Source organism: Ochotona curzoniae, unplaced genomic scaffold (assembly GCF_017591425.1).
Source record: "Ochotona curzoniae isolate NIBS_2020 unplaced genomic scaffold, NIBS_Ocur_1.0 contig_291, whole genome shotgun sequence".
NCBI lineage: Eukaryota > Metazoa > Chordata > Mammalia > Lagomorpha > Ochotonidae > Ochotona > Ochotona curzoniae.
The window spans coordinates 5,931,176-5,948,768 of NW_024465649.1; the positions used below are offsets into that span (position 1 = coordinate 5,931,176).

The 17,593-nt window shown below is 39.1% G+C and overlaps 1 protein-coding gene across 6 annotated transcripts in view; it reads right to left on the minus strand.

Annotated features, from left to right (window-relative positions):
• Positions 1 to 17,593, minus strand: part of NFIA (nuclear factor I A) — a 589,215-nt gene that overhangs the window by 172,137 nt on the left and 399,485 nt on the right. For all 6 annotated transcript variants that reach the window (XM_040978451.1, XM_040978450.1, XM_040978449.1 and 3 more), the window contains one exon: positions 6,780 to 6,845. In XM_040978451.1, coding sequence (XP_040834385.1) covers positions 6,780 to 6,845 — 66 coding nt within the window. The remainder of the gene's footprint in view (positions 1 to 6,779; positions 6,846 to 17,593) is intronic.

A 17,593-nucleotide genomic window follows, 5' to 3' on the forward strand; every position in this document is an offset into this window, starting at 1 on the left:
TCCTGTCTGTCTCTCCTCCTCTTCTCTGTATATCTGACTTTGCAATAAAAAATAAATAAATCTTTAAAAAACAAAAAGGTGGTTCTCACTTGGGCAGGAACATAGGCCCAAATTAACTTGAGAACCAGGAAGAAATGTGGCTTTTGTCTTTCCTGGTCCGTAACTATCTGCGAATGAGGAGCTGCAGAGCCAGGGAAGATCAGGAAGATCAGGGAAGATGGAGGCAGAGGATGGGAAATGACAGTAGTGGGTAGAAGGTGTCTGAGTTGAGTGGGGTTTAAAACATTTCCTGTTTTGGCTAGTAGCCAGCTAAGCAAAAGTGTGTATGGCTGGTTATTCTCTGTGTGCCATACTATGTGAGGGCAAAAGCTCTCAATTAATACCCAAGTAATTAATTACCACAACCTCCTTCCCTCTCTATAATTGAGATGGGCATTTATACATGCTCCTATGGGTGAAGGTCAGCACACTCTAGGGCATGATACAGGGGCAGAAAGCCCCCAGCTCACCTGGCACTTTATGCTTCACAGAGAAGGCTCAGACACTCTTTTACCTGGAGGCATTTTCAAGGAGTGTCTCCAGACCAGGACAGGTCACATCCGCTAACAACACTTCACAAAGCAGACATCACCCAGTTTCAGACTCATATTTCCTATCAAAGCTAGTCCTAGTCTCATTAAAACAACAGAGAGAGAGAGAAAGAGAAACTAGCTCCATCACATTGCTGAAAATTCATCAGTCAGAATTTAATTACGCAGATCTGGGAACCAGAAGGCATTTAGATTTTAATGTCTCCCTGAATTGGGACCTTTACATATTTTAGAATATTGATCATTACTGTTATTGCTGCTATTTTGGTGGTCACTCTAGTGTGTCTGGTCCCTGCAGGGTGGTTTTTGTGTGTGCAAGAATAGTGCAGAGAAGAACTGTTGCTAGGTAACTATAAAAGAAAGCTATGCAAATTATGAAATATTGATAAATAATATTTCCAAATCAATGTACTAGAATGTTCTCACTTCCCCAACTGAATGGGTACTGTAAAGGTGCATTGCCTCTGAACGTCCTCAAATGACCAAACTAAATGACACACTAGTCAAAATAGCTTCTAAAACAAGCATTAAGTCCAGTAGCAATAATTCTTAGGGTATGTGATTACCAATTTCATTTTTCCTTCCTACTATATGAATGTATTAATAGCGCAAAACAGCTACTTATTCTATATTTGAGGTAGTGAAAAAAGTTTAAAATGACTATACAGAGGACCTACATTGTTTAAAGAGAATATTATTAGATATAAGAATGTTTATCCAAAAGAGAGAGAAATTGCAGTTTCCTTATTTCGCTGCCAAATTAAAAAATGCATCCTATATATAAATCTTAAGAAGTCAGTAGCCTCAGATGTTACCTTGTAAATACTAAAACACTCATAATAGGTGAAAAAATTAGCTACACGGTAATTTATGAAATATTGATAATTGTGGTTGAACACTGGGACATTTCTCTTCACCCTTTATAATTTAGCAATAAGGCCTAGTTTAACAATTCAAGATATGGACGACATTAAGTGAAGACGGCAAACATGAAAGCTAAATTTAATCGATATTTCAAGGCAATTTTCACAAAGGCAGGTAGAGGTGGAAGCTGAACATCTCGGACCACATCATGACTGATGGCCAGCCACTGTGTGCAAAAGCCCACTTGAACAACCAGCAATTACCAGAGAAACATGGGGAAGCAAGCGTTTTGATAATCAAAGAAAACAATCCAGATACCCAAAGCATGCCTTTTTGTTGTCAGTATCACACTGGAAAAATCACCAAGATGACAGCATAACTGGCAGCCTATGCAGGTGCCAAGAAACAGCAGCATAGAAAGGAAGAAGACAAACCTATATGAACACAACTTTTCCTTTACACAGCAAGTAAATCGCACATGTTATTTTCCGAGCAAAAAGTGCCTTCACTGGTAACAGTGACAGCAAGTGGGAGGAGTGTTCTCATATTGACCTATGCTGTTGCCTCCACACTGTGGCCCTACTGAAGCATGCTTTGAATTGTGAAGGAAGGCTGTCACATAAGCTTCTTCCTCACTACCCACCGCCATGGTGCATCTCAAAATGCAAGTGGAGGGGCATTGTTCAGAGGCCTTGCATATACCGAGCAGGCATTTAAAACATCCTTTCCCATACATGCTTTTAACAGTATCCACAACATGCCACAGAAATTCATGAAAGTGGCTGAACATAGTAAAGTCAAAGTCCAACAAACGAAGCTTCAAACCACCAAGAGCTCTTGAATAGTGAAAGGGAGTGTTAAGCAATACACAAAGAGATTAAATGAATAACATCAGTCAAGGGGACTCTGATTGTGTTGCCACTGACATGGTGGGTATTCATATAGTTCACCTCACCTGTTCAGGGTTGGGGTCAGAGAACAATTTGAACTACTATCTAGCCTGTAACTTCTGTTGCACAGCATTTTTTTTTTGTCATATTTGTGTTTACCCATGTGTTTACACTGAGCCTTCTCTCCATATACAAATTAGATTTTTAGCTTCTTAAGGATTCCTCCTATGCACATAAAAATCTTTTCGTAAATCAGCAGTGATCGCTCAAAGGATTATTTTAGGATAATAAGAATGGCTTTGTCTTTTAATTAGCTTTACTCATTAAGCAAATAACTACCAACTACTAACTTCAAGGAACAGATCTAGGTACTATACAAGTAGTATTTTTTTTTTAAAGAATTTAGGATTTCTATGCTCAGTAAGCTTACCAAATCTGTAAGCCAGATTTTGCTTGTTTTTTTTTCCCCCAAGTAAAAACTCAGAATTAAAGACATGTAGGAAGAGTCCTGTCTTTCTACAATCTTCATTCTGAAGATTCCATTGGCATGAGTCATTTTCACAGTTCCTTGGTTCTCAAAGTCACAGGACTGGTGGACAGAATGAAAGAATGCACCCCTGTGGGACTGTGGGGATTTAAAAAGGACATCTGTGTCTGATACCACAGAGCAGAGCAGATATCTACAGAAGATGCCTTCAAAAGTCTGTCTTACTTCTGACACCCACCACTTCCATGCCAAAACGCTCCTAGGTTCTAACCTCTTGACCACATGTACTCATCATGAATAAGAAAAGCTTTAGGGGCGCGGTGGCGCAAGTGGTTAAGGTCCTCGCTTTGCACACCCGGGATCCCATATGGGTGCCGGTTCTAATCCCGGCGGCCCCACTTCCCATCTGGCTCCCTGCTTGTGGCCTGGGAAAGCAGTTGAGGACAGCCCAAAGCTTTGGGACCCTGCACCTGCGTGGGAGACCCGGAAGAGGCTCCTGGCTTTGGATCGGAATAGCACTGGCCGTTGCGCTCACTTGGGGAGTGAATCATTGGACAGAAGATCTTCCTCTCTGTCTCTGCTCTCTGTATATCTGCCTTTCCAATAAAAATAAAATAAATCTTAAAAAAAACAAAAAAGAAAAGAAAAGCTTGACCTGGAGAGCAGTACTGATTGCCTTTGAATCTTTATATTAAACTAGACAGTATCTTATTTTGTATTCATAGTGTCATTTCAACACTCACGGCATAGGATCTTTCAGTATTTCCACTTTCTCGAAAAGCAAACTTAGATCAGAACAAAATTTTACCCAGTCATTCAGCTATTACTTAATTTTAACTGAAGTACTATGGACACCAAAGGGAGAATTTCTAACCATTATTTTATACCAATTTTGAATTGCATAGATTCTGCTATTTTATATTAAGTAACTCCTTCAGAATTCCTATATAATGCTCTAATTGGGCAAAGGTTTGTTTTCTTTTAGAACTGAATCTTAAGGGACTACCAATAAAGATAGCTAAAAATCTGTAGAAAAAGGCACACTGGTCAGACAAGACAGAAACAGGCGCATCCACTTTAGGTAAAGTTACATGGCCTAGTTTAAGGTTTTGGTGGAAACAGCATCTTATCATTTGTCTAGTCATTCTCTACGGTTTACCACGGTTTCCATTCCCTTTCACAAGGGCTAAGATAAAGAGTATTCTTTCCCTTCACATATATGTATGTGTAAGGAGGAGTAATGAACACCCACTTTAGTTGCTGAGTAGTTTGTTCATCCAGCAACATTCTGAAACCACACAGCGATTTGGCAGCACACATAGGAGAATTCCCTCTTTGAAAACAAATGAACAAAAGCTTTCAGGAATAATTAACTCATCTTCTTAACCTGAGGTAAAGAAAAAGAATTCTCTCTTGATCAAAGCAAGAGCAGAAAATTGTCTAATGCGTGTAAACACCCTGCCCTAAAGTCTTCATTTATGCCCTTCATGGATATTACATCTTCAAGAAGCAGCTAGGGTAATATTTCCTTTCAATATCTTTATCTCTAAGATTGACCAAAGACAGGGGAAAACTAGAATAGGCTGATGTTTCTTCCATTAGGAGTATCTAAAAAAAGCAGCCTAGATTTCTTAGGAAATGCTGGTGTATATTAATTTCTCACCTAGATGCCAGTACTTTCTTTCAATTTGCATGATCTCCCCAAAATGGCACCCAAAGGGGTTAGAACAAAACTTGGCTAACATTTTCTATGACTGACCAAAAAGTCCAGGCTCAATTCTGGTTGCCTTTTTGGAGTGGAAACACACAATCTCAGCATCGCAGGCAGCTCCAGAAAGGCATGCCAGGTCTCTCGTGCTCTCAATTTATATTTGCATGGGAACAGCTTGTCGACCATTTTATGAAGCTAGATGAATCACAGGCCTCCTACAAGGAAGGTCAGACAGAAAGATGTGAACTACACACTCTCGCAGCCTACAGTTCTTTAAAATGAAGACAAAATGAATATCTGTGGACATCCTCTTAAGGGAGATTATAAACAAATATATTACAGAATATATTACAGAAATGAAACATTTAAGATATCATCTATAAGTCAAGTGGAAAATAAAGAATGAAACCAGTCTATAAATATCACTCTTTAAAATGTCAACAAAAAATAAGATATGGCTGTATATAAGACACTAAAAACAAACCTTCAGATGTCTCTCTGTTTATTGCTGGTTTTGCAAGATTCTCATAAAAAGATTTATTTATTTGAAAGGCAGAGTGACAAAGAAAGAGAGAGAGAAAGAGAGAAGATTTTGCATCTGCTGGCTCACACCCCAGAAGCTCACAGTAACTGGGGAAAGACCAAGTGCAACCCAGGAGCTGGGACTCCATCCAGGTCTCCCCAGGAATTCAAGCACTTGGGCCATCACTTGTTTTCTCCAAGGTGCATTAGCAGAAAGCCGGATCCAAAGCACTAGGTTGCCAGGACTCTACAGCAGGTACTCTAATATGGGAAGAGGGCATCCTGATTGACGACTTAACTCCGTACCGCAATACTTACACCTCAGAAGACAAGTCTGATAAAGAAAATGCCACCAACATATCCAGATGGGAAGAGGAACAGTTGAATGTCCTGTACTTAACGCTAGAGCCCAGGACTGTGATAAAGAATTTTATAGACTTAGCAACTGAAACAAATTCTGAAACTTCAGCGATAGCCTGTCAAATGGAAAAGCTCCATCCCCACCCCGCAGCACTGACACTATCCAGTTTACCCATAGTTTTCTAAAAGATTAGATGAAAATCAAAATAGAAAAATGGACAGAACAACCAAAGGAATGAAGTTATTCAGAGGATGTGACAAAGTGTGGCAGGATTATGTCGACAAGAAAAAATAAATAAAAGCCATAATAAATCATGACTAAGATGTTTTTAACAGAAAGTCTATGAAAGACACTATGGTAATTTTTCTAAGGGTAAGCAATATTGTTTTCCTATTTAAAAAGAATAGATCTACAACCTGAGAGGTTAAATGATCCATTCAATGTTACAGATGTAGAGACAGGATTTAAAAATAGGTCTTATGCCACAACCTGAGATTTTAACCATCATGCAGTGGTCCCCTCACAGGTTCTCATGGTAAAGCCTTCACATTAAAGCGTTAGTTCTCTCCTCATGACACATTCTAGAATTCTATATAAGATGATGTCTGTGAAAGTACCTAACGTAAGATGCTGTTAGCTCATATCTGTTTTTATTGAAACTGATGGTGCTACGGAATCTAAAATTCCAACCTATAATAATTTTGTAATACTTGAAGTAATTCCACAAATTTAGTATTTTACCAGATACTACATTAATACATAAAGCATGTACTTGGTTTTAATAAAGTTTTAGCAAAAAGAAAGCTTGCATATTTATGCAACTGAAAATATGCTTTCCTATGCCCTCACTGTTCTACTGCAGGCAATCTGAATGGAAAGAGCCTTCCCAGGCAAACAGTTTTCTCACAGCAATGAACAAAAGGTTGAGCTCATAAAATGTGTCAAAAATACTTGTGAGTGAATGATCTCAAATCATCAGTGAAGAGTATTTGCTGCTTTAAAAGGAACTGAAAAGAAATGAAAAGGCGTGGTTCCTCACTCATGCAGTAAAACAATCTGACCTGATAAATCAACACAGCATCTCAAGTTGAATTAGGTAATGAACTTTCTTGGGAATTAAAGATCTCACGACCACACTGATAACATTGGGAAAGGGGGATGAGGGTGATTAGGGTGATGCAGGGACTAAGAAATCTGTCCTCACAAAGGAAATCTTTAGTTGTCTCCTTGAGTCCTCAAAGTTGCAGCTGCAATGGGTTGCCGATATGGCATACCCCAAAGTCCTTGTGCCTGGTTGGGTGCTAGCTGCTGGGCACTCTGAATGCAGTAGCATAGAGTCCCATGCTAAACTTACCATTTTCTGGTTGGTCCTTTATGTCAGCATCACTTGGCTGGCTGGGACTTTCAGATTGACTTGAATCTGAAAAACATAAAAATACAGCCAAAAATTACAGGGTCTGTAAGGGAAAGTGGATCAGAGGTGCCAGACTTTCTCAAAAGGCTCAACCTATATATTAAGGATGAGAATGCCACAGGGAAAAAACATGATGAATGAGAAAAGGAAAGGTAGAAAGAGAAAAGCAAGCGGCATGGGGGAGCAGCTGCCACGGTGTCACTGTTGACATGTTCAGGGGCGTCTGCTTCGTGCCAGCGGAGAACGTGACGCCCCTGAGAACTCAGCCCTTCTCCTAGGGAGACCCTTTCCAAACTGCTCTTCTCCATTATTTATACACTAGAGTCTGATAAAGACTTTATCCTTCATTACACACATCTGAAGCTTGATTCAGAACATAATAAAATGTCAAAACATATTTTGAAGCTGGTATGTAAAAGAAACCCCAACAACAGTAACAAGTTCTGTTGCTGTTTAGCTCTGTATTACAGCAACAGACTACACAGACTAACACCACTAAATACTAGACTTCTAATATCCTAGCACATGGACTTGAAATAAACAAGTGACTCAAACAAGACTTTCTGAAAGCACACATTTCCTCTACTTAGAAGAACTGTTCTCTTCCTAATGCGTTTCAGATATTCTCACGAGGCTTGTTAACAAAAAATAGGTTCTTGCACACCTTTATAGAATTAAATTGCCTCTTGGAATAAACAAACACAATCAGATTTTTAAACAAGAAATAATTCAATTAATCTTCAAATGGGATCATTTGAAATAATGTCAAAATTAGGTGAAATTAAGTTAGATCAAAAGAATTTCACAGAATTAGAAGCAAGCATGCAGATTTTACTTTTGTCAGAGTGGAGAGAAAAATCCAGGTTAAATGTTTTAAGAGTGCAGTTTTTTAACATAGTTCCTGAGATCTGAAACCGTTTCTAACACTATTTTAAAACCACTTTTGTATCTGTGCGAAGGCATGATACTGACTTCACATCAACTACACAAAGTTAGAGTTAGCTATGAAATCTGATCACATTTCAGCAAGGTCAACCCAAGATCAAAAGGCCATGACGCTTAACTGTGATTAAATTGAAATATTATTTCTGTTGCAACAAGTGATGTCTTATCATTCTCTCTCTTGGAGATACTGTAGGAAGCAGCATAACTACTGACCTTAAATTGAGAAATACTAATTTATTACATAAAAAGACTCGCTGCTTTTAAGTAAATGAAGACTTTAATTATAAGGAAGTACTATGCAGAAAATACCTATTCAAAAATTTTCAGATCCTAGCTGGTGACTATAAAAAAGTCCCATGTTAATGTATAGATTCAAATAACAAGAGATTTAGAACAGTTAATTTTTATTCAGTCTGGCAGTGTGTTAGGTTTTTTTTGTGTGTGTGTTACAACAACTGTCACAGTTAAGAAACAGAATTTTATATATAAATTATATCATAATTATATAAATTTTTGCTATTTTATTATATCTTACAACAAAACATTTTATATTTATTATATATTATAATAAATACTATATTAAGTATGATATAAACAATATATTTATAATGATCATATATGATATATCAATATATTTATATGTAACTATGATCTATTTAAATTATATTTATAAATATGTATATATGTGAGTGTGTGTGTATATGTGTGTGTGTAGATCCTTAGAGGAATCCTTCAGAATAGCCCAACAAATTACATACAATGCCTTAATTAAAAAATGGATGAAAATCAAATGTATATTGTATTATATTCAAAATGTTAACTATTTAAATCAATATTACATTTATAGCAAATTGTAAAATATAGCATCGCCACCTCTTTCTCTCAGGGAAGATCTTGTAATTTTACCACTAGAAATTATAAAATCTTATTATTTTGAGGAACAATTCTATATGTTTTAGAATACCTACACATTACTTTTGCTTTTCTGGAGACTCTGAAACCATTAATACATGTAACAAAAATTAAAGCAATAAACCCAATTTTGCTTTAAGGGAAGTTAAAATTCTTTGTGATCATTTCCCTATGAGGTATGATAGCTCAGTCAGTGTTCAACCTCTGGATGTGGTATCTTTATAATTTAATCTCCACAAACAAATACAATGCCTTTTATCTCAATTATTTTAGATATTCAATAGCCAATCCTTTTTCTGATATTTATTCATGAATATTAAGGTAAAAAGGGGTAAGGAGAGACTCAAAAAATATTTTTTTAAATAATTCGAAAGTAGACTTTTTGTCCCTTTCACTTTTTGTTAACCGTTGGTTTGCTAACCCACCTTTACAGGAATATAGCTTAATTACAGAAAACATCAACAATGAAAACATCAGCAAGAAAGAGAACTATCAAACAAGTTCAAGGATGGTGTAACACTCCAGGTCACACCCAAAAAACGAACAGCCCAGGATGAGTGACAAGAAAATGCCTAGCGGGAGTCCACAAAAGGCCACAGCACTCTGGCAAAAGCTTAGCTAGGAACACGGGGGAGGCAGCTGCCAAAGTGAAAATGGTATTTAATTTCTCTTGTTTCATTGAAAATACTGGAGATGCTGCTATCCATACAAGGACTACCTATGAAAACACACTGTCCTGGAAAGTGATATACCATACTAAAGGTCCACAGCAAGTTTTAAATGATCCAAAGACTTCAAACTTTGCTTTCTACCCTTGGGTGTTGACTTTCATTTCGTTTTGAGCCAAGACGGAGCAAAGCCAGTGCTAGTATTTCTCAATGCTGAGGGTGCACTGGCATTTTTTTTCTGACTTTACAAAAGGTCGCTGATACTGTTAAATATGGAACCAATCAGATGACTAGAATTACAAATTAATTTTACCCATACATAATTGATATAAATGAAAGATCTTTCTGAAGTAATTGAATTCAAATATTATCAAGAAGCTCAACAATAATTTACTTTTTGGTTTGAACTACTTGATAGAGACTTATCAAGAAGCCAAGATAAGTTTATTTAGGCCTTATTTTTTGGATGGTTGTTTCCTTCCACAGATGCACTTCTAAAGAAACAAAAATGCACAGACTTGGATCCCTTCCTTGCATACGAGCCCTTCTCCTTCCCACCCCTACCTCACCCCTGCAGTAAGTTTCTCTGGTTCTCAGGCTGAAAGCCAAATGTGTGTACTATAATAAAGGCAGCATTCGTTAAAGTGTGTTTAAATGACAGGACTAGAAATATCGTGAGGAAGTACACAGAGGTTATGAATTCTCTTTCCCATCTAGGGATTTGCTTTTTGTCAAAATAATCTTAACTTTAGCCTAAGCTTGAAAAGCAATAGTTTCTTTCTGTTTTTAAAAAATTTATGAGCAGACATCGCAAGCTATGATAGAAGGGTTCACATGCAGGAGAATGGATTAAGGCCTCTTAACTGAACTGGTAGCCATCCATCTACGCATTTTAAAAAAAAGATTTATTTGTTTTTCATTAGAAAGTCAGATATAGAGAGAGGAGGAGAGACAGAGAGGAAGATCTTCTCTCTGATGATTCACTCCCCAAGTGAGCCGCAGCAGCTGGTGCTGCGCCGATTTGAAGCCAGGATCCAGGAACTTCCTCTGGGTCTACCACATGGGTGCAGGGTCCCAAGCCCTTAGGCTGTCCTCAACTGCTTTCCCAGGCCTCAAGCAGGGAGCTGGATAGGAAATGGAGCTGACGGGATTAGAACTGGCACCCACATGGGATCCCGGTGTGTTCAAGGCGAGGACTTTAGCTGCTAGGCCACGCCGCCGGGCCTCATCTATGCATTTTTATGGTGCCTACAGCTACCACTTCAGTATTCAAAGATAGTTCACTATCAATAGCATCACTAAGGAAAGAAATCAAATAAATCCTAATGCCTGAATATCAGTCTCTATTTTCATAAACAGGTGCAGTGCAAGAACAGATAGAATGCACCAGATGTGCCATTTACACCAATGTCAATTCTGTTCCCCTTCAAGAAAGGATATCAATGAGCACTTCTTTAGGAAAGGTGAAGAACAAACCACAACATGCCAATACGATAAAACTCTCGAGGCAAAAAGTAGATATCACTTCCAGGCATTATATGGTCTTTGGGCAAGAAGCAAAAATGGAACATTGCTAAATCTCCCATCTTCCACATCAAATTAGGCACTTTCCCACTACAGTCCTTCTTTCATTGCACATATACCTCCCATAGTCTGATTAAGTTATTAAGGTGATTTTTGATCATCCATGACCTACAGGAATCTGAGCTCCTAAAAAACAAGAGTTCCCGCCTGCTCTTCTATTAGTCCTTGGTACCAACCAGCCAAAGAGTTGAAGAGGCACTGACCCAGAGATGAATTTTCAGTTGCTGCCTTCCTATGAGTAAACTACTGCCAAGAACTGAAAATTACACAAAGCTCACACATGAGATGGGAAGTGGAGCTTATCAAATGAAAAAGGAGGGCAGAAAGGCTTATCTCTGTTCAAATGTTCTTTGGGACAGCCAAGGGTAAGTGAGGCCTTCGCCTCTGGTCTACAGCTGACCTGGAAACACAGCACAATGTTGAGAAGCTGCACAGAATCAATGATAACGTCCACTGGTTCAGAGAGCACAGAGGGTAGTGGACACAGGGAGGCCCTCCGGAATGCCGGGCATGCTAAAGTGAAGAATCACAGAGGATTACTTCACAGGTTCTAGCACTACTGAGATTAGAAAACTCTACCTTATTTTGATGTCTACAGGCATGTTTCAAAATCCTGACAGTGGCTACCGGGAGGGACTTGCTAAGAGCGGAGATGCCATGATTAAATGACCCCAACTACAACCCAGTGTTATTCCTATTCAATTGACCTGCTCTCAGCAACAGACTATGGATCACAGACGCACAAATTCCACTTCCTCTACAAAAAACAATTTAGGGTTAAGTTTCAACTGTCCTAGAACTTCACGATTTGGCAAAAGACAAAGTCTGAGAAGTCTTTGTTTGAACTGTGTGTCTAGTTTTAAATGACCCAGTGGCACAATGAAAAGGTGATATGAAGAAACCATGAGACATTGAGAAAAAAAAGAAAGAGAGAAATGAGTGAATCAAGTGAGAGGAATAACGTGAAAATTCCTCCAGAAACAATCAGGATTGTTTAGATTGTACGAAAGACCAAAGCAGGAATGTGTCCTTTCCTGCAAGTTAATGAAAATGTAGAATTCCTGCGGGAAGAGAGAATGAGGCATATGAGCGATCATGCTTCAGCTGTGCTGAGCAGGCGCCCTGCGTAACTGCAGCCCTTAAGTATGTTCAAACTTTACACAAATTTCGGTTTCTTATGGCGTGGGGAGATAAGAACTTTACCAAACAGTCAGGCAAAACAGTTTGTTTTTCTATATTCATGAAGTTACATGAGAAAAATGAACCTACTTGACACTTGGCAGTAGAAGGCTTAGAACAATTCCATTTTGATCATCTAACATCAGACAAGTTATGAAGAAATCTAGAAAACCAAGTGGCTGGTATAGTCACACTTTGTTTACTAGTCTCAGGATTTAGCTGTAAAAGTAATTACTATTATAATATTCTATTTTTCCTAATATGACCATGCTCTTGAAAACCAAACTGTAAAAAGATAGTTGAAAGCCTTATTTAAGAATGCAAAATGGGCCCTGGTGCGATAGTGTAGCAGCTAAAGTCCTCAAATGTGCCAGTATCCCATACAGGCGTTGGTTCCATTCCTGTCAGCTCCATTTCCTATCCAGCTCCCTGCTTGAGGCCTGGGAAAGCAGTTGAGCACAGCCCAAAGCTTTGGGACCCTGCACCCACATGGGAGACCCAGAAGAGGCTCCTGGCTCCTGGCTTTGGATTAGCTCAGCTTTAGCTGTTGTGGCCACATAGGGAATGAACCATCAGACGGAAGGTCTTCCTCTCTGTCTCTCCTCCTCTCTATATATCTGCCTTTCCAATAAAAATAAATAAATCTTTTTTTAAAAAAGGAATGCAAAATGTCAGTGTACAAATGTAAATACAAACATGCAGATACCACTTCTGGGTTCGATGTAAATGTTGATTAATGCAGCACCATTGGCTATAAATAATATTATTCATCATGATCTGGAAAAGAACAGAAATCTACAGTACTAGCACTAGATCCAGACCACTGAAAATAAGCAATTGTTTTTAGTATTTCAAAGAGTGGATAAAATCCTTAGTGCCCAAATGCATAATCAAACCAACATCTAAGGTCAATTAATATGTACAACTGTAACCTACTTAATCAAACACTGATTTTGATAAATTATAGTCACCCCATACAAGTTTCATTAAATTTTAAAAGTGGAAACAGTCCATGGCCCTTTAAATGGGAAGCCTTATCTTTATTACATTTAAAACACAAAATTTGATCGCCATAGTTTTCTTGGAGAAACCAGGATGGGGTGTTTACACGCATGTGTGTGCCTGCTAATTGCAGTAATTAAAATATGCAGAGAAAGTCCTCTGTCTGGAAGTCCCAGCTCTGAAAGGACCAGGCTGGTTTGCACACAGCGGCTGGAATGGCTGGAAAGGCTGGCCCTGCTGCAGTGTCTTGGATGTGCTCCACGAGACCACCCCAGGGGCGTCAGCTGCTCCGGGCTCCACCTCTCAGCCACACCCACGGATGATATTTTCAAGGCCTCCTTTAGGGTTTTATATCATCTATGTTCCTACCATTTTCTTTCCCAAAACTTTGCTTTCTGTAATGCCTCTCTGAACAAGAAATTGTGAAATATTAAATTTGCAGGAATTGGATTTTTTGGCATTAATGCTGGTATTCAAGGCCCATCTGTTTAATCGGGACTGTGTGTGAGGATAAGACTGTTTAGGTTGAAGAGTGATTCAAATGTCTCATCACCTACTCATCAATGTGTTATTTTTCTGTGTGTACAAGGAGGTTGTGAAATGATCCACAGTTTTAACATGCTGAGAAAAAAATTAAATGGCATAACTATTGTGTTATGACAGTAAGAGGGGGAGAAGCTCTAAAAATTATAAATTCAGTCACTCTGAAAGTAATGAGAAAATGACTCATTCATTAAACCTTCAATTTTCTCATGCGGCTGATTTCAAGAGATGATCAGCTTCCTCAGTAAAACTACATATGAAGTCAACGATAAGAACTCGGTGATTATAACATATAAGCAAGTGGGCTACCTGGGCTGAATGTGGAACTTCTTACATTTTCTGACAAGATTTGATGACAGAAAGAATTTAAAACATTTAGCTTATCATTTTGATTTTTTTTTCCTTATAAGAAGAGCTGTACTGACAAATGAGGTTGACCTGTTGGCTAACTCAGAACCAAATGGTCTGAACCAGCCTGTCACCCTGCCGACTGCTGTGCGAACAAAGGCCTACCTAAGATCCAGGAGCCTTCACTGTAATCCCATATCAGATTTCTGTTCATTTTCCTCTTTCCAGTTCCTGTTGTCTTAATCAAAATTAACTATAATAGTAGGTATTTAAGAGTTCTTAAATCAATAGATACTTAAAGATCACCCAAAAAGTCCTCTCTAGAATTTAAAAACAATCCAAATTATAAAAATAAACCTATCAATGAAAACAGTACATGATTGAGTGATAGCTGATATATATTATTTTTATGTATCTGAATATATGTAACTTAAATCTACCGAAATAACACAACGTAGTCTCTGTTGAGGGCAAGTAACAAGGCTATTTAAGGTCAAGCAGAATTCTAAATATTAACTTTCTTGAATTTGTTTCAATAGACAAAAGAATATCAAATGGCAAAAAAAAAAATTCTGAAAATCTCAGCAGGGTAATTTAGTAGCAATGGGTCTCTGTTTCCTAATCTATAAAATAGGAAGGCTATTAATCATTTTTGCCTAATTTAACAGAATGTTGTGTGTAGTGAATCTAAGAATGCAAGTAAACCTGGTTTGGAAAATCACACACAAAACAAACCGACAGATACACTTGCTTCTGTCACACACATCTTCCATCTGAATAAGTTGTTGTTTACAAACGAACCCCAACCCATGTGTGAAGTGATTCCTGCATGAGACCAGAGCACCACAGACGTGGTTTTAAAGGTTCTTCATCCTCATATACTGGGAAAGGGATTATGTCTGATCATAGAAATGTAAATCTCAGCTTGCTGTTGTTGATTCCAGACAGACACTCGTGTGTTAAGTCTGTTTATCGGGCAACACTTTGTCTAAGCCAGGAAGTAGTCAGTCTTTGTAACAAGATGTATGTAAATGAATTTCCCATGTGTCTCTACAGTGGGTTGTAACATGGGGAAAAAATCCTTTTTACTGTAGGAGCAAGACTCTACCTTAAAAGTAGGCTAGAGATGGAGAGCTAGGAGTGAGCGGTTCTGCTGACTCGCAGTCAGTCGGGCTTGCGCCCGAGGTCTGCTGCTCTGTATTCCAGGCAGACGCAGTGCACTACATCTGTTTATCAGACAGCACTGTCTGGATGCTCAGGATTTGGAACCTGGGTGAAAACCAACAGTACCCTAATCCCATGAAATAACCTGCCTGTGCCAAAACTCCAACCCCCCAGCACTTCAATAACCCTCAGCAAAGCTTCCACAAAACCTCAGAAACTTTAAAAGAGGACACCCAGCCCAGCTCGAACTTTCTGCTCGCCTTCTATCCGAACTTTCCTATAGTCATTGCATTCTCTGCTGCTCTTTTAATTCTGTGTCAGAATGGTGAACTGTGTGTTACACACTAAACTGATAAATAAACTATTTGCTAACAGTGTCCTCGCTATATAATTATTTAAACTTAGAAGCTTTTTAAAAGTAATACAAAAGTATTTATTCACATTATTAAAATACTGACACTCTGGGGGGCGGGGATCTGTATGTGAAGAGCTGAATAACTTCTTTTCCTTCTGTAGTTCTTGTTGATTTTCTACAGGGTTTGAAAATCACCAAAGAAGTTGAATTGGTTTAGCCTGTCTTCCCAGACAAAATAAACACTTTAGGACTCTACTTGTTTGTATTCTCCTCAGTGGCGCTGTATGCATCAGCAGCTAAAAACAAAGAAACTTTTTAGCTGTTCAGACAAAAATGCAGAAGCTTCCCAAACAGGGGAGGGAAGGGGTGTGGGTTCTGAGGAGGTGGGGGTGGAGAAGTGTGCAGAAAGTCTGACAGTCCATTCAATATAGGGATGATGCCTATAATGCAGCCAGGGTCCCCTTGCTAATTAAATATGCATTGGCACAGTGTTGATCGATGCAAGCCGTGGATCAGATGACACACCTGCAAATTCTTGAGCCCAGAGCTCCCAGGAAAAGGGAAAATACAGTCTTGTCTCCTTATCTTTGTTTTCAAAGGCTCTCCGTTTCTCTGCTTAGATATCTAATTTAATTCTCTCACCCCTCAGCAAACTGGATTAGGGAAGTCAATACTGCCTTTGTGCATCGACAGGAAAACACAGCTTTCCTTTTATTCAATTTAGCTATGACCTTTAGACAAAGAGAATGACAACTGTCTCAAAGTAAGGGAAAGGCCTCCAGAAGAGGACCCCCAGAGCTAGGGCTTCCTAGAAATCTTTGGGGACAAGGTACAGGGGTTTCCTCTGGTGTTTTTTCCTCCAGGTAAGGAAAAAAGGAGGAAAGGGAATTCCGAATTGAAAACAGGAGCTAGGGTGGGGACATGAAACAAACACAATGGAAGAGAGGCAAACACCACCAAAGCAGTGACTGAGTCTCAAAGATCACCAGGGCCCCGTCATGCCTATGATGGGAAGACATGGCCGTGAGAGCACAGCAACAAGGATGGTCGGGTGACAACTGGCTTACCGGAGAGGCTGGGGAGCCTCGGTGAATTAGGATGGGTCCACGTGTTCCTGAGACCAAGCAAGGCAAGAGCGAAGACAGGAGCGAAGACTGGGATCACCTCACTAGTCCACACGCAAGGGGAACCATCCCACACCAACTTGTAAAGCCACACTGGATCCCGTATCTCTGTGTGAAACGCTGCTGCTCCCTTGGTAGTTGTTTTGTTTTGGGGCCTACTCCATCCATTCCTTCTTTTATTCACTTAGCTTCAACTATGTGCCTTTCACCTGGACATCCAGAGGCACAAAATGAAAAAGGAGGGGGAAGGGGGAGGACAAGGGCACTGCCCTCGAGGAAACTCCCCATCAATCAGGATAATAATAGTAATAAATTTCTGCGCCAATCTCTTTCTTGACTAAATCCTGTCTTCTGATGAATTAAGGCAGAGCATGAAGTTACTGTGCACATTTTCAATTGCTTTCACTCTTTCACTATTAGTGGCAGTCAGTACCATGAAATATACCCTTGCAGCACAATTTACAATAGACCGGATACTAGCCCTTGCTGGTAATGGTTAAGATTTGCCTTCCTAGTCAGATGTGGAGACGTGGAGGTACAGTGTCTCTTAGGAAATGTGCAATAAGTATGATTAGAAATGTTATAACATTTCAAAGTAATTTGTTAAAAAGGATTTTTTTTCCCTTAGAAACAAATTCTTGGCAGTACACAAAGTTACTCTTCATCAGCCCTGGTAAGACCCCTTTGAAAGTGGTTCTAGCAGTTAGCTATGGAGTGAAAACGAAGGGACATAACACCTGGGTTTCAGCCCCTTCTTGGCCACTGGGTTCAGCTTTGTGGAAAAGGAAAGCCTCTTTGCCCTTCTGAAACCCAATTTACTAATCTTTCAAACACCTAACACTCGATTATCGGAGATGAGCTGCATGACTTAAAGGAGGAACTGTAATTCTCTAAATGTATATTGCATAGAGGCAGGCTTCCTAAAGTAAA